This window comes from Neodiprion lecontei, chromosome 4 (assembly GCF_021901455.1).
Source record: "Neodiprion lecontei isolate iyNeoLeco1 chromosome 4, iyNeoLeco1.1, whole genome shotgun sequence".
Lineage (NCBI taxonomy): Eukaryota > Metazoa > Arthropoda > Insecta > Hymenoptera > Diprionidae > Neodiprion > Neodiprion lecontei.
The window spans coordinates 635,044-655,721 of record NC_060263.1 but is presented as its reverse complement, the minus strand read 5'-3'; the positions used below and the strand labels follow the sequence as shown (position 1 = coordinate 655,721).

General features: G+C 42.6%; 2 protein-coding genes across 9 annotated transcripts in view; one reads left to right on the top strand and one right to left on the bottom strand.

The window, feature by feature from the left end:
- LOC107220527 (atlastin) overlaps positions 1-4,872 on the bottom strand; it is an 8,838-nt gene extending 3,966 nt beyond the window's left edge. For 2 of the 4 annotated variants that reach the window (XR_006903695.1, XM_015659168.2), the window contains exons 1-2: positions 1,825-2,085; positions 350-424 (exon numbers count right to left, since the gene is read on the bottom strand). Coding sequence is in view for 1 of the 4 variants with exons in the window: in XM_015659168.2 (XP_015514654.1) it covers positions 350-424; positions 1,825-1,996 (247 nt within the window). In the remaining 3 variants the exon portion in view is untranslated. Of the gene's footprint in view, positions 1-349; positions 425-1,824; positions 2,086-4,716 lie in introns of those variants that run through there. The other 2 variants (XR_006903696.1, XR_006903697.1) reach the window with 2 other exon arrangements.
- Positions 4,873-4,883: 11 nt separating this feature from the next.
- The window catches only part of LOC107220528, a 186,157-nt gene continuing 170,362 nt past the window's right edge, over positions 4,884-20,678 (top strand). For 3 of the 5 annotated variants that reach the window (XM_046736336.1, XM_015659171.2, XM_046736332.1), the window contains exon 1: positions 4,885-5,493. The gene's annotated coding sequence lies outside the window, so the exon portion shown is untranslated. Of the gene's footprint in view, positions 5,510-20,678 lie in introns of all 5 variants that reach the window. The other 2 variants (XM_046736337.1, XM_046736333.1) reach the window with 2 other exon arrangements.

Here is a 20,678-nt window from a genome sequence, read left to right as displayed (position 1 = left end):
TATAATGGAATAGACTGAAATAGAACTGTGACAGTCACTATAAAATTTGAATAGAATTTTATAAGTTAATGATAATTTTTCACGACTAAATTTACCGCACTGGTTAAACGGAAAATTTGTTTACAACACATTTAATAAAGCGACGGATGGCTTTTTCCTTCTCCTAAAACTGTTCCGCTATACCGGCACTTATTTGTCCCCAAGAATTGAAAAAAAAACCCTTGCTTTTCCCTGAATGTCCTCTCAGTCCATTTATCAATTCCCTGACATTTCCAGATTTATCCTGGCCGGTGCGGAGCACCATGGAATGGAAGAAAGTAAGATCGGGAATACAAGAATTGATCCCCACCTTTTTGAGCCTCCCTGCTTCTTCGCAGTATACGGTTGACATTTTCGTCGAGCGATGTCATCGGTGATTTCACAGCTGAAAGCAGTATGTATAACTAACTACATGTACATTTCATTCGTCTCGGACTTTTCTTATTTTTCTTCGAGAAAAAATCTATTCTGGCTCGCGGTCTCTCGTTTTCGCGTTTATTATACCACATCACGGCAGCAGCACGCCCCGGAGTTTACATCTCGATCACCGTTGTTATACTTCTTGATATCCATAGGATACGGATATGTTATACATGAAACGAAATCTATTCCGTTTGTTATTTCCGGCGTTTTTTTAATACCGAAAAAATTTACGTGTATTTGACACTGACGGGTACGTGGGTGCCCTGCACGTATAATAGTTAGTCGGATGTTTGTGTATAACGTAACAACACGTAGTCAGCGGATGGACGTTGAAGGATACAACAGCACTTCAACTTGCGATGACGGTTTATAGTGTTGTGTTAAAAAAAAAAAATAATCATTCCTCTATCGGTATTCAACATTTTGGATGATTTTCAGTATAATTTTGGTTATTCAATTGCGGGAATATTTTAAATCGAATACCCAGCAACCGATCTCTATATAATGCAGGGAAAGCGAAAGCAACCTCGCGGGTAAATTGGAATGAACGCCGCGAGAAATGTAAACGGTACGCAGCGCTTACGTATAATAAATAGATTATGGCTGACAATGAGCGTATAAAATAACTGCGGGGTAACTAGAGAATATTATATTTATATTGATATCGCATAGCTAGCTTTCCCTCTCGTTTTTGCCGGGTATTAATTTTTCGTCTTTCTTCTCGGTCATTTGTGCGTTTCTTTCGCTTTGTACATTATGCGAATCGCCCTCGGTGTAGCTGAGAGAAATTTAACAGCGTCGCGAGGGAAAAGCGTGACAAGTGTCCGCATGTGTAACACCGGGGGCATGGTCAGCAAATAATACATATATGTATATTGCGGATATGCATATGTATATTCGCAGCAGAGAGTGACTCGGTGATTAGCCGTATTGTACAATGAGTTAACATTCGGACAGAAGGTATTGATGGATAAATTTACAAGCGGCTGCGTTAGTCAATTTCCACCGCAAACGATTTCCGTGCATTCGATGAGACAAGCTGAATGAATTAAAACATTAATCGCGATACACCGCGGTAATATACACATCGACCTTTTTCTTTTTATAGAAAATTTGACTATCTACAAAATGAAACCAAAAACAGTTTCCCAACTTGTTGAGTTTTCGAGATATTTCGGTTAGAGTGTTTGAAAAATTCAAATTTTGGACGAGTCACCTTTTAGAATTTGCCTACCGAGTTCCGATTTCGCGAGGCTTCGTGTCAGGCTAAAAACTATCTTTTCGAAGGGTGCGTAAGAGGAAAGAGAATAGTTTTTTAAAAAACCGGCCTAATATACATATATACGCATGCATTATATGTACCAGCAATGCCCGGTTCCTGAACGGGGAAGGATTTTCTCCCGCGCCCCTCGTCGTCCCCTTCCATTTTCCTCGTTCCTGTTTTTGGGCCGGAACTTCCGTCCCTCTTTGGCTTCACCTTCCTCCGACCCTCCCGCGGATATTCTCGCGGCTTGGCGCGTCTTTCACTCTGCATTTTCCGAACCAAAAACCCTCGACACGACCGACCACCATTCGCGCTCGCCGAGTGGATTTTTACGGTGTCAATTGAGCGCTTGATTCACGCTGAGAATCATGCTGGCTCTTTATTAATCGCTACTTAACTTATACTGCCAATCCGCGGTCTCTCTGCACTGATCGTCCGACGAGGTTCCGAACACTCGAGAATTTCGGCGGATGAGACGGAAATAATACTCGCTGTATAGGTTTGGCACGGTTCGGGATTTCGGCCCGCTGCCATGATCTTGGTGGCGGCCAAAAATTTTTACACTTGACAAAAAATTTCAAAACGATTTTACCCCTGTTTCTCGCTCCTCTACAATCCATCATTTCGCATCTATCTGTCAATCAACGTTGACAACCGCGAAACTATATTTATAAACGTCCCGACGCCTTCGTATTCGCGTATACATCCAGCGTTAACTGCAACGGGTCGTATTCAGAGTGCCTGCCTCTATTTCCCCAAATTATTTTCTCCCTTTTCCTAAGAGTTTACAACAATTCGGTTTAAAATTTTAAACCAAATTTTTTTTCCTTTAACAATTACGAGCATGTACGCTAGGGTGGTCCTTGTTTTGGATGTAGACGAATCATTTCCGCCCCACCCCGCAAATCAACTTCAAATAATTCAAAAAAAATTGCCCAATTTTTTTAGATTTTCACCTGAACTCTGAGACAGTTATTCGGAGGAAGTGCAATTCGTTGATGTGATAAAAATTTAAAAAAATTAGTCAATTGTTTCCGAATTATTCAAAGTTGACTTGGGGGATGGGGCGGAAAAAATTCGTCAACACTCTGAATAGTACAAAAGTTTAAAAATATCTCTATCCGAAACTCGTCGGCTAATGGCCTTCATCTCTCTCCAAGGATTCTTCCTTGAAATCTTACGACGACGCTCCGGTGATTAGTCACGCGATTCATCTATCGTCCGTATCTTGCACGTATGCGATCACACGTCGTACATAGAATTAACCGTCGCGTATATATCCTACAATCTGTGTAGGTAGTTACACTTCGTCACTAACGAGTTTGCGCTTCTCCTTCCTCCGTCGCTGTGACCTGTTTAACCCATTGGCGGTTCCTTTTGCCGTGTACCCTCATCGATTGACACCCGATTAGAGTAATTATCGTAGAATCTTTACAGGTACGGTTGTCAAGCCTCGCCCCGACGAATGACCGGCAAGAATGTAAAGTAGCGAGAGAAAGACGAAACATTGGCTTTTGTTATACTTCGGGAAAATGAGCTGCGGATTACATGTATAACCGTGTGTACGTATATCTGAGGTCCGGAGTGGGGGGAATAATAATTTCTCTCTTTAATATTTACGGAGTAATTTGAGGAATTGGAACGAGTCGAGGTGCCGCTGCTGCCTCCGAACGAATACCCGTTTTCTCGTCGTCGTCCCTTTCAAGTCAGTCTTATACTTCCACCCGGCCTAAGCCCGCTACGAAATATCCTAATTGCTGCGGAACGAATTAATGGAAAGTGGAAAATTCGCATTGGGCGAACGATTTCTCTGGGGAAAAGAAAGAGAGAGAGAGAGAGAGAAACAAGGGAGGCAAGGAGGGTGAGAGAAGAATTAATTCCGCGGAGAAATGAACGGATGAAATAGTAGCGTGCAACGACAGGGAAAAAATGTCAATGCCTGGGGTGCTGGTTTAAATAGGGTTGATAAAATTTAATAACCGCGAGATACTGCATCGACATCGAGTAGCCTGAGTGATTAATCGAACTCTGATACCTGAAATTCTATCGTTTGCGCAAAGGACTTTGAACTATTCGCAAGTGTAGAAACAAAAAGATAGAATATTAACGGGGTAGGATTTTTTTTGAACATTAGCATTCAACAGAGCGGGAAACATTGTAGACGTTGACCCAAGATACGCGCCTAATCGTTTAATCAAAATCGTCACGACGAAACGTGTATTAAACGAAATGCAAAGTGGTTGACGCTGGTGGTCGAAGTCTCGGGTGAAAAAAAGCACTGCATGCATAATATCGTACAGATGATTCTAAATTACCGCCTACGTCAGTCAACTCGCATGGGAAAACCTAGTTCCGTGTTAATTCGTGAAGGTGGCAGCACTCGCCGGGCCGTCTGTCATGCGTCGTAAGTGCTTTGCGAATTTTAGCCTACAAAACCCCGATCTGCGTGGAGCGATGCCATTATGACAGAGAAGGTTCGTTAGCTGGATATAAAGGATGGAGAAATGACGGGATTGAGAGGCGAGCGAGACCCGCCGATACAACGAAGTAAGGCGTCGAACGATCAGTGACGGGAGATCGGGACTGCTAACCTGTATTCACAAGCCAGGAAACACAGAGTTGACAGGAGCAGCAGGAGGAACGTTATAACCTTCGGCGCTTCTTCGGCAGTAGCGACTCGTCGACGAATTTCGAGGTTAATATATCGTATCTTTAAAGTGGACGGAGATCGCGAAGCGTGGAGATAGACGGGGGGAGGCGGTGGGGACGGGCGGGGAGGGGAGAGGTAAAAAAACGAGGGGCAACAAAACAGCGGAGTGATGTTGCAGAATACAGCTGGAGCCACTTTATGCTCGGTATTTTCTTACGCCTCGCGGTCCCGCTCGGCTTTTACACGTTTACGGCGACACGCAAGTATCCGCGAGGTCGAATGACGATGTTCTCGACCGAGTTACCTTCCCGACACAGGTTAATAATTGTTTCAAACTCACCAGCATCCGTGCCCTCGTACTCGCGACTATGTTTACGTTGTTTAACGTCGGCCATGTTGGGTTGCGTGTGACGTCACTTCCAGAACTGCCTCCGCCTCGAAGGCTGCGTGCGGCGCCGTTCGGTTTTCTATCCGCGCTCTCGTACGTATCGTACCAGATGTAACGCTACGCCACTGCGCGCCGTCGCTTCGCTTCTCCGAGTCGCGCGCGACCAGCGGGGATACCTACCTACTTTCCCATTTTACGTCGATTAAACGCTGCGTCGCATCGTCGACTATCTCCCTCTCTCTCTCTCTCCCTCCCACTCCGTCTCTTCTCTCTCTCTCTCTCTCTCTCTCTCACTCTCGTCCGAGAACCGCGTTATTAACGTCGCGGTAATAACAACGAGCGCGGATTTAAACCGGCTGTTCGTACTACGCCTATTTACAGCTCTGACCACCGATCAGCCCTACGTTGTCGCGGCTCCTTCACCCTACCCCCTCCCCGTCCATTCTCTCGCCATTCGATATTTACAAACCGTAGATGTACAACTAGTACCTACATTGTACGAGCGAACCGAAGGGAGGAGAGAGTGTAGCGCGCGCGACACGCGCACTACATTTCATCCGCGGATTTATCTTTATCTCAAATGTGTTTCGCGGCCCGCAGATTCCCATGGTGGAATGTGGATGCTGTGCGCGGTGGTTTGTTTCGTGCGGGATTTTGATTTTTATTGTGTGCGAGGTGTGATCGTTTAAGTGCAGGAGGGGACCTAACCAAACCTGGAGACCAACCGTCGTAAGTAGTACACAACGTACGAACGCTTTGTTATCTAGGTATCACCTTTCTGTCAATCTTTCTCTTTTTCTCTTGCCTGTCGTTACGCTACCCTCCTCACCTTTCCGTCGTTCACCCACCGGACGATATTTGGCGTTTTGCAAACGCGATATTAGAAACGTTTTGTTCTAAAATGGTAGCTGCGTTACCGTCGACGGTGTCGTTCGGTAAATAAACTCTTAGACCAGGCGACGATCATCGAAATACGGCCGCCTTGTGGTCGTTGCTTCAACAACACGATATCAACTTTTTCCCTTTCAATCGCACTATTTTTCACCCGACAAAACGTTTTCAAAATCAGTGGAATTCACGTTTACTATCTCTGACTCTCATTCTTTCTCTCTCTCTCACTCTCTTTACCTCTCTACTCTTCTTTATCTTTCTTTCTCGTCGCTGTTGTTTTTTTTTTTTTTTTAATACCTTACGCCTCTACGTTCAACTGGATATTACATCAACTCGACAGGAACAACGCGTGTCGATTGTTGTTTCTGCAAGCTCGAGTACGCAACGAAACGTCAAAGGTCACAGAAACCTGACCCGTGATGAATTTCCCGTTCTCCCGAGACACTGCATACGTTTAGAAACTGCGAACGATTCCGATTAATTTTCATCCTCTTTAAAATATCTTTTCAAGAAAATGAAAATAAAAAAGAACATGAGCGCGCGCGCGCGCGTGTGTGTGTGTGTGTGTCTATATATTTATCTATCTAACGAGAATTTTCCGAGTTTTGACAGCGGCACCGGTTTGTTGACGCGATGCTCCGACCGATGAGATTAAATCCTGAGAGACAGGGGCAGGTATAAGCTGTTGCATTTAAAGGGCCTCTACTGCTGTTTCATTCACGTGGTCTCACCGCCACAGCGAAGGGGGGGATGGATGCATTGACAGAGGGATTTAACCGTCGTCGTGGATATTTAAAGGGCCGACCGAATTGCCTCACGGGCAGGTGCAGGGCAGGGATGTTGGTGTTTTCTTGCTTCCACGTTGCCCCGTTCCCTCGAATTGAAAAACAGAGAGGAGAAGAACGGGGGAAGCAGGAGAAACGCAACCTATTGACTACCTACCGCTGACCGTTTCTTTTTCACCGTTTTGTCGACCGACTCTCGGGCTGCACGGCTTTTTAGCCTCGAGCTCTCGTCGCGTTGTCGGACGATTCGGATAGGCCTAATAAATTCGATCGTGTTGAAGTTATCGTAACGATTCGTAGTGAGGAAAAATCTTGGTTATTTCGCCATTTTGAAACTGTTTTAAATTCGGTAAACCGTGATGAAACAAAACGTATTCATATTTCGCAATCTTGGTTCGTTCGGTATCATTGTTAAAATAAGAAGATAGTGATTTTTTCACGATGTTTCGTTAGGATAACGTTACTAACTTCAATCTCGTTAAATTCAACCGTCTTCTTCTGCTTCTTCTTGCTTTCCTCCTCCTCTTCCTCCTCCTCGCTTGCTTGCTGCCTAGCCATCATTTTGCTCGAGGTGATTTGGTTAATTATTATTCCACCGTTGCGCAAGGTCTAATATAATAATTGATAATTACTTGTTACATAGCGGTAGAGCAGAGTTCTCTGTCTTTTTCATCAACGGGTACCGAAAAAGAGCCATTTATGCGCCGCAATCGATGTTCCAAAAACATGAAATGTTTTTTTTTTTTCCTTCGTTTTTTACGTTCAAAGCTGTGATTTCGTGTTCACCGTTACGCCATCTTAAAATCGATATTTCTTTGCTTACTTGGCAATCTTTTCATACGCACATATATAGGTACGTCTGATTATAATTTGATTTATCCTTCGATTCATTGGCATAAATCACTTTTGACTTATCCGTTAAAACTTGTGATTTATCACACAGTCCACATTGTATAAAATCTTTGTCTACTTACATTGCGAAAATGTACACACGCTACGAGTGTACCACATAACTATCTATGAGTAGCGAAGTGAAAGAAAGTAAGATAATAAATGAGAAGAGAAAGGTGAGGAAGAAAAAACACTGGAGATGGAAAAATGAGGTTCTAAATGAAGACGCGAGAGCATATTTATGAATACGTACAACCTATACATACACAGAAACTTACGTTATAGAGTAGCTCGAGGAGTTTGAGACAGCGGGACGAGGGGTTGGTGGTAGGTGGTTATAAGCAGGCATGCCTTCGTCTTGTTCCGCAGCGCGCAGCTCGGTTATAAACTGCGATACGTGCATGGATCTATCTATGCGGATAGATGGATAGATATATAGATAGGCAAAGCACTCTCTCCCTACGCGACACACGTACTATACGCTACCGTGGCGGTAGCGCTATTCTATCTAGATTCTATGCGGAGGTCCAGAAATAGCCGGTGCTATTTTTACGAAAACTGTGTCATCCGCGTAATTGTCTGTAAGCTCGGCATTTGTCTTCTTCCTCCCTCTTCTTTTTCTCTATTTCGCACATCGCTTCGTAGTGCCCGAAGTGCGTCATGTAGGTATGCGACGCATTGAATCGTATCATACCTGTCCTGTCGTATTTATTTACCTTCCCCAGACTCCCCCATGTTTTATATTCCAAATCCCTCAGTCACACGGCGCGTAGTCCGCATCCAATTTCTTCCGACGCGACGCCCCTTTCGCCAAATTATTAATTATATTATCTAATTTCGCCAATCAATACCGGACGTCAACGCGTCCCTTCCGATGCGGTCGACTCCCGCATTGATGATTAAATACGCTGAAAGTCTGTTTGAATTATCCCAGCACACCAGCTGCTCCGAATCATATATAATACCTACCTACTCTCTCCCTCTCCCTCTCCCTCTCTGCCTGACTTCCGCAAGCTTCGACGCTGATCTGGTATTCTCGTTTCCTCTCGTATAATTATACGCGTATACGTGTGTACGAATATATATGTATGTACGCGTGACGTATTTACGATAGTATTTATCGCACATTCTCTCTCGCATCAATGAGTGACTTGACTCGGGCAGCAGTACCCCGCGGTTTCAATTTACGACTCAACAACGGATCTCGTACGTTTTTTATCTCGAGTCAAAATCTCTCGTATGTACCTCATACGTGTATTGTATATATGATATTAAATATATGTATACGCTGTATCATCGCGACGGTAAAAAATAAAAATAATCAAATTACTATCGCGATCATTGCTGTTGGTTTTCGTGCAAAAATTTAGAAACCGGATTTTGTTTCTTTTCTCGTTTTAAACAAATTGTACAGCTTAACCGTTGCACTTATGCAAATATTATGTAGATTCTAAATTATATATGCAAAATTTTGACCCGATCTCGCGCCCGTGAGGCAAATAATGATATTTTCTAGCTTCGCCACGTTGTAACTTATAGTTATTTTTAAAATCATTCGCGTCGAAGAGTTATACGTAGGTATAAGCACCTTATATTATATACTTTTTTTTTTTATTCCTCCACCGCTGCTGCAGCTTAAGCTCCTGAGTAACAGGCAGTTGCAGCCTGTCTGCGCGTATACGTGCCCTAATTGCAATTAAAATCCGTTGGCTGAATTATATATGTGGGTGTACGCGCACAAATACTACTCGGTACGTATTACAGCGTGCAGCAGTAGCAGCGGAATGCTTGCAGCTTTCAGCATGCACTGCGCATCCGAGGGTAGTTTTACTTACTTTATTTACATTTATGCTTGGTTTCTTTTTTCTCTCTCTCTCTCTCTCAAGTATACGCGTATGTGTTAAATATATATATATATATGTACACCTCGTTCTTATACCTACAAGCTTATAATATAAAATCATTTATACCTATACGTAGAATTACCTCGCCAAAAGGAAAGATGTGATAACATTGCCGAGATAATCGCACACGCACGTTGTATGTATCGGCGTTTTCTTTCGAGACGCCCGATGTGCGTACAGCATACCTACATACATACATGTGTATATTGATGAAATATAAGCCCGCAAAGTTTGGCATAAATTTATAATCCTTTTTAGTCGTGAAATCTAGCGTGCGCGTATAGAAAGAGAGAAAGAGAGGTGTCGTCTGGCCATTTGCCAAAGCCACCGACTCTGCACATATAATATGTACAGCGCGAAAATCTCGTGCGAATAAAATACTCGCGCGCTGGGAAGCAGCGGTAAAAAACGAAACGATGAAAAATAAAAAAAATACATGGAAAAAAAAGTAAAATTCCCTCGCGAATGCTTTTTCCGCTGCTGCTGCTGCGCGCGCCGCGCGCGGACGTTTAATTTCATTCTCCCCGCACATTCGTACTTCGATATATAACGGCGGCGTAGTATCGTACATGACCTCCCGAAAATATACCGCCCTTCCGGTTTTTATCCCCGCAAATCGGACCCCTCGTATATATTTCGACGACGAACGAGATTTACAATAAATCGTCGCGTGCCAAATGGTCGGGCGCGAGTTTCTTAACACCGTTCTGTCCTGCGATAGGGATACTATGTACGTACGTACATACGTCACACTATGTGCATGTAATAAACGTTGCAAAATACCTGTCGTGTATGTATGTGTTGGCACTGCGTGTTAAGCCGCGTGCCGCAGCGACACAATGTCGTTTGTACTTATTACTCTGTTGCTGCTCGCGTCTTGTGCAATGTCGAATTATACGAAATATAAGATTTTTAATTTGGTCGTGGAAAAAACTGAGATTATCAGTTCTTCTATCATGTGAATTAGAAATGATTTTTTGAGGTAAGAAGTTTACTTTTTTTCGTCGAGAAAAAAAATTGCGCAAAATGATTTTCTTCTGCGTTATATTTTTCTTCAATTCTTTCAATTCAACTCGAAACGAATATAAAATTAATAAGCCGAACGATTCGGGTTTTAGTGACTTGAGGGTTAAGTTCTGGAGAACCTGGAAAAGTTGTGGAATTTTTTTCCTAAAAATTTGTGGCCACCCTGAAGTAAGTAGCGTTGACGTCACGAAATATGAGGAAGAAATTGATTATTTTGCAATTTTAGAATGACTTTTAACGAATTTGCCTTTTGAAAAATATGGGAATGCTTCATTCGGTATGGTTTGCCAAATCTCGGAACAATTCTAATGGCGCGTGATGACGATTTTTTCCAAAAATTTCACCGTTACAAGTAACGTTACTAACTTCAATCACACGATGCACGGAAGCAATTGAATCGAGTTTCAAAATTCAAAAGCAATCTTTTCTTTCGAAGTATCCGCCCACGAGACAACCGGAATATTAAACTCACCGGGGTGAGTTTCCGTCCGAGTCGCCACGTGGCGTTTAAGCGGACCGGAAATCAGCAGCCACCACTTAAAATGTAACATCAAAAATAGATTCAACTCGTCACTGTCATTAAAAACTGTACAATATCGGCGTTCCGCATAACGTACATCGAGTATATTACATATTGTTATATAAGCGGTTCTCGTTCTCGACAACCTTCGAAATTAATGAATTATATCTTTATATCATTATTAATTTGTTACCGATTACCGAATACCGATTTTACAGTCGTCGTCGAGAAATCGAAGGGTTGGATGTGGTTTGGATTAAGAATGCAGGGTCACCGATTTTACTACATATTCAATGATTGTTATTTAGTTATTACTATATATATCACGTCACGCGGGTTTTTGTTTTGCACTTCCCTGCTTGTGTCCGTAATTTCACGTTTTATTATTTCCATCTCCTCGTTCCTCACGTAATAGAGCAGCTGCAGCAGCTGAATACTCGCAACTATACAGAGCTATCTATTTTTCTTACTTTGTCAAACTGGATCAATGGGTCAATCTGGATTTAGGAGCGACGCCGTCGTATTTCCTCCACCCGTCGCGTCGACGACGCCGACGCCGACGTTATAAGCACACACACATATATATATATATATATATAAAGGAGCGGAAATTCGGCCACTATCTTTTCCCCTCTTGCCTCGCTTTTCTTCTTTATCACAACAATATATTCGCGAATTCGTTCAACGATAGATCGCGCTCGACCTTCTCTCTGCAATTTCATCGCGATCATTGCTCTGTTCGGTAAATCGATCATGAGGCTGAAGTTAGTGACGTTAACTCGTTCACTTTGAAATGAAAACATTGACTCGAAATGCCTTTATGTGAATAAAGTAAAACTTTTCGGACGATTTTCAGATATTTTCGACATGTTTCAGAAATTGTTTACTTTTTAATCTTTTCAAAATTAGCGTTTTTCAGGCAATGTGAGAATATATGACGTGCGGTATATCTCGAAAAAATCGTATACAAAACGAAAATCAAGATTGTACACTGTAATAGTGTAAAAAAAAAGAGGTACCGAATTTTAGAATGACTTTTTGTTTGAAATAGTTGGCTTTCGAAAATAAGAGTATATGTATTGTTTATCATGGTTCGCTAAGTTGCAGACATTCCTAATAAAAGGTGCAAAGTAACGATTTTTCCTAAACCTGCGTCGTTACAGTAACGTAACCAACTTCAAGCTCGTTATAAATCAATTTTCACATTCATATAATACGGCGTGACATTAAGTCTTTCTAACACGTGTCTGTTCTCCGTTCTCTCTTCTGTTTTTGCGAAATCAGATTCTCAATAACGAGGTGTAGGTATATTGTGCAAATAGGTGAACAGATTGTAGGTAGATAGATAGAGGAGCTACGCGCATCGCAGAACGCGAAGTTCTTTCTCTAGGATCGAATAGGCCGTCGTCGTCTTTACCGTCGAAGCAAGCAAGCAACCGGGCAAGCAAGCGTGGTTGAATCGAGCTCCCTGGCTCGCATTGCGAAACACTTAATAGCCTCTTGAATAATTCAACGATACAATTTTCTGTTTAGATCAGTGTCCTCGATACAGGTGTGCGCCAAGTACTTTTTTGTTTTTTTTTTCTTATATTTATATTATTTTTTATACACGTGCATGTACGAATGTACACATACGTGTATAATTTAATGAAATACTTTGATGCTAGCGATATTACATATTTTTTCTACACTGTAGGAAGGATTCTGTTTCCCTTTCATGTTGTTAAATTCCTGTTCGATCGTTTTTGTATTCGGTTTCTTTTTCTCCTTCCTCTTTCTCTTCACTTTCTCATTTCACGTTCGATTTCTGACGAATAATCACTCCTCTCTCTGCATTATCGTGAAACTTCGTGTATTTCGTTTCGATTGAAATGATAAGAAGAAAAAATAAGTGAAAAAACACAAAGTTACACATCAATGACTCGCGTGTACGGCATTTCTTTCTTTCACCTTGATACGCACGAAGCGACACGCACCGGATTCCGATGTGATGAGTTTTCTTTTTCTTTTTTTTCTTTTTTTTCATTCTCTTCCCCAATGTTTTACATATCCACGCGCAAAGAAAAATATTCATCAAACTATCGTATACCTACATTATAATGAACCTGCCCGACGCGGAAGTTATAATCGCGTGAAATAATAATTGATCTCATTGTTGTGGTAAGTAATGAAATTTCTCACAACTATATGTATGTACGTTACATGTATAATTGCGCATGCATTGCTTCCTGTCTATTCTGATGATGATCGAATTTTCACCTTCAGCGCTGCAGTATCAATCAGTAAATGATTCAACAATTGGGAGAAATCTCGTTGATATTGTACCTACGACCCGCGGTACGTCTATAATCAAATTTGCATAAATGAAATTGAAAGAATAACAATCAGTGCAGGAATCGTGTGATTGTCAAAATTTGAATGAAAAATATAGCAGATATCGTACGGAGAATGGAATGTGAAAAAAAATCAAATAAAATCAAATAAAATGAAATAAAATCAAATAAAATCAAATAAAAAACATATCGCGTCGGCTGTGTTCCACTAATGAAATTTCATTACTGCCATCAATATACGTTGCCAATATAATTCCAGGCGATATATACATACATATATATTTTCAACGCAGCATGCGTATAATTATTATTATACCTAATGCACGAGTGTAATATTAATAAGAATGATCGTACATATCGTTTAAAAGATGGAATCTCTCGCAATCGTTTGTACGAAAAAAAGAATATCAACATATTTACAACAGGCTCATTCATTACGCACCTTATTTATTTACACAATACGATTCCTGTATTTGGTTTAGCGTAAAAGAGTTCTTACGTTTCGAGTAATTTTAAGACAAAGCAGCAGCTGTGAGAGAAAAAAAAAAAAAACCAAGAAAACTTGGAAGCGAAGTGAAGAACAGGGTTTCACGTACATACTTGCGGGAACTCCGCAGGCGACCGTCACCGTGTCTACATAACCTATTTTATTTACATCGCGCAAATATTTGCGCCCGAGAAATTCCTCCTCGAATCGATGCCACCGCCGCAACAGATCATTTTGTACATGAATTTTAATTCCATGTACACATCTGGTATTATTTAGAGTTCAATAATACATAATCGGTCATACAGGTGAGCAGCTTCCGCTACGGTACCGTGCTTAAAATCATGAACGCGAAAATGGGTAAATGTTTGGATAAGAATTTAATCGCGAAGACAGAGAGAGAGAGAGAGAGAGGGAAAGGTAATTAAAATCATATAACCATCGATATTAACTACAGCGGTGAAAGGTTGAACTACGCGTAGTAAAAATAATACGTCACAACGTTCGAAAGTGTATTACATACCTCTACATTGTGCATATAGTATATTGTATAATAAGTAGATATAATAACAGTGATGTGCATCTTGGAATAATTCGCGTGTAGAAATTACGCAAAAAGGACTTTCTCTCTCTTTGACGATCTGCGGCAGCTCGCCGGTTATGATGTTGAGTAAAGTCCTCGGTACGGATGTAGAAGTATTAATCGCTGCATGCGCAACTCCTTAGGGTGTTCGTGTAGGTATAATGTAAATGCCGTATTACCGGCTCGATGTAGCTGTGAAAAATTTCAACCATTGTGGCATGAGCGTAATGTCGAAAATGTCTGTAGGAATAATGTAAGAAAATCATTATTATTATTGTTATTATCATTATTGTTGTTGTTGTTGTTTTCGAACAAATTCTTCTTCATTGTAACTTCTGTTCGAATCGACTGCCAAATTTCCAGTTTATCTCTCCGGAATTACGCATACGTTCTGTCATTATAGATATTCATTATTATCAACTCTTGGACGGAATTCAAATTCATTCCGTGATAATGTTACATCTGGAATGTACAATAATATCGAATGCAGGAAATAGGCATTATACAGGTGTACAGGTTATACGTAAATATATGTATATACGCACAAGTGCGAGAAATAATATAATTCTCGTTGCGGCGGTGTAATACGCGATGGGGTTTTCTCAGGGGTGTATAATAAAGGTGCATGAAGGGGTGGTGCAGGGTCTGCCTGTAATACCATGACTACGTATACCTACACGTATAAGGGGGTTGGAAAATGACGCCGCAGGGGCGCGTTTAATTCTCCGGCTCATAGGTGGAGGAAGTGTAATTGGTCAACCGGACGATTGAGCGACTCTCCATTTTTCTCTCACCCTCTCTCTTTCGTATTACCGCGTCGCGCGGACTTGTCGATTAGGTGTATAAATTGCACGAAGACGACGACGTGTGCGGTACGCGTTGGTACGTAACAGACGTATTATCGCGTATACACGTATACACGTACACAAAGTTCGGCCTGCGCACCCCGGATGGCGGATGCCGAACTCGAGGAACGCGTCGCGGTTTTCTCTTGGGCCTCTCGGTCTTCGCTCCAATTTCCTCAATTTCCCTCTTCAGAGTTTAGAGCTGGTTCTCGCTCTCCCCGTGCTCGCGGATTACGCCATCCTACTCCACCCCCGCTCAATCTACCCATCCGCCCATCAACGAACTCTGTACACCACCCCTCGCTGCAGAGGCAGAAGTATAACGCAGCGGCTCTGGATGGCCGGCTCACCTAAGCCCTAGGAAATTAATCCCCTCGGATAAAACAGTTGGTGTTATACTGCAGGGGAGAGAGAGTGAGAGTGAGCTAGGAGGGAAAAATGTGAAGCGAAAGGAACTTTTTATACACCCTGAAACAGCACAAGTTCTTTCTTCTATCGTTCGGAGAACCGACAGCGGCTTCTCTTTACGCAGCGACGATTAACGTAAAAACGTGCACAACCACCACGCTGCTGCCGTCCGTCTTTTCTTTTTTTCGTCGGGCTGACGTTTGTAACGTTATTGTAGTGATGCATCTTTGGGAAAAGTCATTTTGCGACTTTAGGATTGTTTGAAATTTGACAAACTGTTAACGCAGTATCAACAAACTCTAATTTTTTAAATTCAACTTATTCAGGTAATTTTTTGCTTCAACGGTTCGACACATTAACGTTGCCGCTTGCGTTGTTGTCGTTGTTGTTGTTGCATACGTATGGACGATGCAGGGGTATACGTAGCCTGTAGTATAAGACGCGCGTCGGTGTTGCAGCCGGAATAAAGGAACCCTAGATACGCTACCAACTGCAGGATATAACGAACAACCATGCCGGATATTCGTCTTTCCACCGTATGTATTATACTCCAAGCTTTCTCCGGTTTGGATACTTCATATCATCGCGTTGCGTAAGCGACAACAGCAACGGCGTGGGTAGGGAAACGAGAAGAAGGAGAAGAGCACGCGATCGGTGCGTGGGGCCGATTCGTCGTCGTCCCTCCCTGCCTCCTTCGCCCCCGTCAACTCTCGCGAAACTGGAGCTGCTTTTTTCCCAGCGAACAAAAGCGTCACGGTGGAAAAGAAAAAAAAAAGATTGCCCTTATCATTTCCTCCTCCTACTCCTCTCGTTTCTTTCCCTATCCTCCTTCCTACGTACACACACGCACGTAGGTATAGTCGAGATGCCTGTACTGTACATATATATTACAGGTAGGTATGTCTGTACGTATATACCGTACAGTACCTACTCTCATTCTTTTTTCTTTCCCATCTCATCCGAGGCGCGCGATATCCGAGCGAGAGCGAGAGGAGGTGGGAGGAGGGAATAGGGAATAGGTTTGGGATGGTAGGCAGAAGCAGCTCCAGGCTCTGTGGAAGAGAAATTCGCGCCTTCGAGGATAAAGAGAGTAACGCGAACTCGTAAAGTTAGGGTATAGTGCTGCGAAGATAGTTTCACTATAGTACACCGGTACGTACCTACGTCCCTTTAATACCCGTGCGTGTGATACTGCGGATTTTATCAGCTTTTCCCTTCTCCCAACCTCTTCGATTGTCCTCCGTCGGTTCTTAATGTGGCTATCTTTTTTCTTCGCTCTCCTTGGTTCCTTCTTTCTTTCAGTATCGTTTACCTATCATGTATACATAGACATGTATATACATATAATCATGTACAACATAGGCTCATTTTAATCGCGCTTATACACACACACGTTCGTCATCCGCGGTATATTATACGGTATGTATGCATCGTATCAGCCGATCTATCCCGACTCTCTCGGTTGGTCGGAGGAGAGGCGGTTTCGTAGATTTAACAGGCGGCAGCATCGCGTCGCCGCCGCGCCGTTGAGCTTAACTGAAAAACTTTACGCCCCGCGGATTGGTAGAGCCGCTCTGCGGCGGCAGTTTTTCATCACCGAACTTGCGATTGCCATTTTCCTCTCAACGTATTATGCGTGTACGTATACGTCTCTGTGTTGGTGGACGGGTGGGCGGGTACGCATATTATACATATACCCACCCGCGGTCGGGGTTGATTAAATTCTTATATGGGAAATCTGTGACGCGCCACGTTTTCACTCCGAATCTCTCAGGAACGCGCTCGCGGGGATGCTTCGTTCACCTTTATTTTCACGCTGGACACTTTCAATTTCGATAGTCTTTTATGTATCTATACGTTATACGTACAATGCGGGGGTGGAATGCAAACGCGTTGAATCGCGGGGTAATCATCCGCAAAGATATAAATATACATAATGTATACACACAAATGCATGTATCCGGTGGTCGAAATATATAATAAACGAAAGAAAAAAAAAAACAACTTTGCGCAGGCACAAAAAGATCAAAGAGATATAAATCGACAGAATAAACCGCTAACGTACGGCGAGGGACAAAAGTATTCGTACACGTAGCGTATGAATACTTTTGTCCTTGCCATAAAGGCGACTCGTCTTCGTGTAATATTAGCTACGTAACACAAGTCCGATTCTATACGTTTCTTTACGTTACTATCCTGCAGGCGTGAATTAAAACAGCACACGTGTGAATAAATAAATTAATGAAAAAAAATCGTTCCTTATTTTATTTAAATTCATTCACTGCGCGAATACTTTCGTCCATCACTGTGTATAACATATAAGACGTTCAAGGTGATATGTATTTGTAGGTATGTACGCAAGAACAGACAGGCAGATAGATAGATAGAGAAAAAAAAATACGATGAAATATATGTATTATAGATACTGTTCAATGTATAATACGCGGGATAGGGACAATAAATATAAAAAATAGTCGCAACCTAATTCCGGAGATAAATGCTAAGTGGAGGCAGAGATTTCTGAGATATGAGTTCCGACGAACGAACGAACGAACTTCCATATATTTCCCCCCCCCCCCCCCCCCCCCCCCTCCTCTCCGCCACCCTCTCTACTTCCCGACGCGGGAAGGATTTCTTCGCGGGAGGTCGGGCGGAATGGGAAATAGGAAGAGGAAGAGGAGTGCGTTAGCTAAGCCACGAAGATTCTTGGCCCACACCCCGCATCCATCCCCCGATTTCTACCCCCCCTTTCTTTCCTCTTAGTGCTCCCTTTTTATCCTAGAATCCCGCGCTCTTCTCAGCGTCGAAAGTCCGACCGCGGGTGGTTGGTATATACGCTATATATATACATATATACACACATATAAACACACACGCATATATATATATATATGTATATATATATATATATATACACATATTATATATATATATACATATATATTTAAGGAAGGTAGTATATTTCGATCCCACGGACCGCCCATCTCGTTTATGCGCCCCGGCTGAGTCAGCGAGGCGCCCTCCTCCTCCTCCTCCTCCTCCTCTTCCTCTTCTTCCCCCTCCTCTCGGCTCTATAACGACCATTCCACCCCCGCCCCCGCACCTCCATTCACCGTATCAGCTGGATCGAATAGTTTTACTCTATACGCGTTGACGTAAACCCATGCACATACCCCCCTCCCCCCCTTTTTATAGTACAATAGATTTATCCAGTCGGTAGGTATCGGATGTAAGCGCCATTGGAATAATTTGGTATTTTAAAGATTTTTTATATGGCAGTGATAAATTCTTTGTTTTTATTATCGTTGGCAAATTTTTATAAACTCAGGGTGTCCAGTCGTCATGGATAATTTGGAATCATGGAATACTTATGGAATTTGATACCCTCTGGAAAAAACTTGGAAATCTGATGGAATTTCATGTCGTGACTGGAATCTTGTAAACTTGAGTCTAGGTTCATAAAAAATTTAGTGAAATCATGAAAGTTTATGTCTTTGAAACTCTGTTTTTCTGAACAAATTTTGACTATCGCGCCTATAGCTACCTCGAGGCTACGAAACTTAACTATTATTGTTCATATTTCTATTGCACTTTCATCTATCGTGTGCATGAAGTCAACCTGGAAAAATCGTAAATTTGATGTGGAAAACTTGGAATTCTCAAGGAGATACGTTTTGACAAACAACCGAATATTACGAAACTGCTCGATTCTATATATCGATGTGAATAAGCTCTGCGCGGTTGTTGAAAATAAGACGAAGAAGTGTTTATCAAATTAAGCTGCATCTTGAAATGATGCGCGGGAGGTTGTATAATGTACGTACATACATACCACGGTCTCCAGGGAGGTAGGTAAAAGAGTGTCGTAGACGCAGGCTCGAGTTAGCGTATAGGTAAGGTATAGAGAGGGGGGCAGGTTTGGTCGTAAGCCAAGGTAAGCTCGCGCTGAAGAGTTGACATTAATTGGACCGCCTTGACAACTCTCATTCATCCCCTAACAAGGTGTACGTCTCCCCCCCCACCTTTCGGGAATCCTATCCCCGCATCCTCGTCTAGTCGGATCATTCTTCAGCATCCGCGTCGGATCCACGACGAGGTTCTCTTGCGTAGAGAATCAGAGACAAGTTGCGCACAACACAATGGGCGAACTTCACCCCAGCTCGAGGAAAAATGTTTATCCAACACCAGCTACGCCCTGATCTCACAATCGGGGAACGCATGACGTCAAACTACCTCAAAGGAAAACGAAGTCGATCTTCTTGCGAAGGTTTTCAAAGACTTCTTGTCCCTCTTGCTGCTGCTGCCAGATTTATCCCTTCGGCTTTCGCAAATCTCAGCTGTATTCTGAGGTATGTTTACGGAACGCCCAGAATAAGGACAGTTTTATTTGAGGACGAGAGAGGAAAATTACATGGCTACTACAAAACCTGTGCAAAACTACACGGACGATATCTGCCTTGTGCTCTGCAGCTTCTCGTGTCATTATTTTCCTCGTGTTCTCTTCACGCTTCCTTACCCTTTCACGGATACACATGCTCGACAATATCATTATACCTACCCACCTACCTACCTACATACCTACCTACCTATGTTCATGTCCGGAATTTTATGCCGGTAGACAGTGCATGTGGTCGGATATCATTCTCCATAAATTTCATTCGTTGCATGTTTTTCCGACAACACTCCGTCGCCTCTGCTGCTTCTTCTTCTTCTTCTTCTTCTTCTTCTTCTTCTTCTTCTTCTTCTTCTTCTTCTTCTTCTTCTTCTTCTTCTTCTTCTTCTTCTTCTTCTTCTCCTCAACGGGCTGCAGATTACGTTTTGAATCTTAAGTGGTGGCAGGCTGTCTGTCTGGAATCTTTTAAGTCTGCGGCTGGACCCAAAAACTCGCTCACCATTCCCTCAACCCTCGTAAACGTATATCTGTCTGTCTGTCTGTCCGTCCGTGTGTTTGTGCTTCTGTGCGTATGTCTGTCTGTGCGAGAGTTCCTAATCTAATTTAAAGTTCAGGACTTCGCCTCTCCCTGCAGATATTCTTTCCCTACTCAACTTCTCGCGACGTTTCGCTCTGCCCAGGCATTTTATTCGAGCTCTATTTGTTCCCTTTTTTTCTTTATCCGTACAGGACGCACGCATGCCTATGAATACGACGAACAATTCCTTGCCATTTTACGTCACGTATTCATCGGTCCATATCTGATCTCTTGTACGCTCTGCTCATCTGTTCGGGCAGCCCTCGTTTTT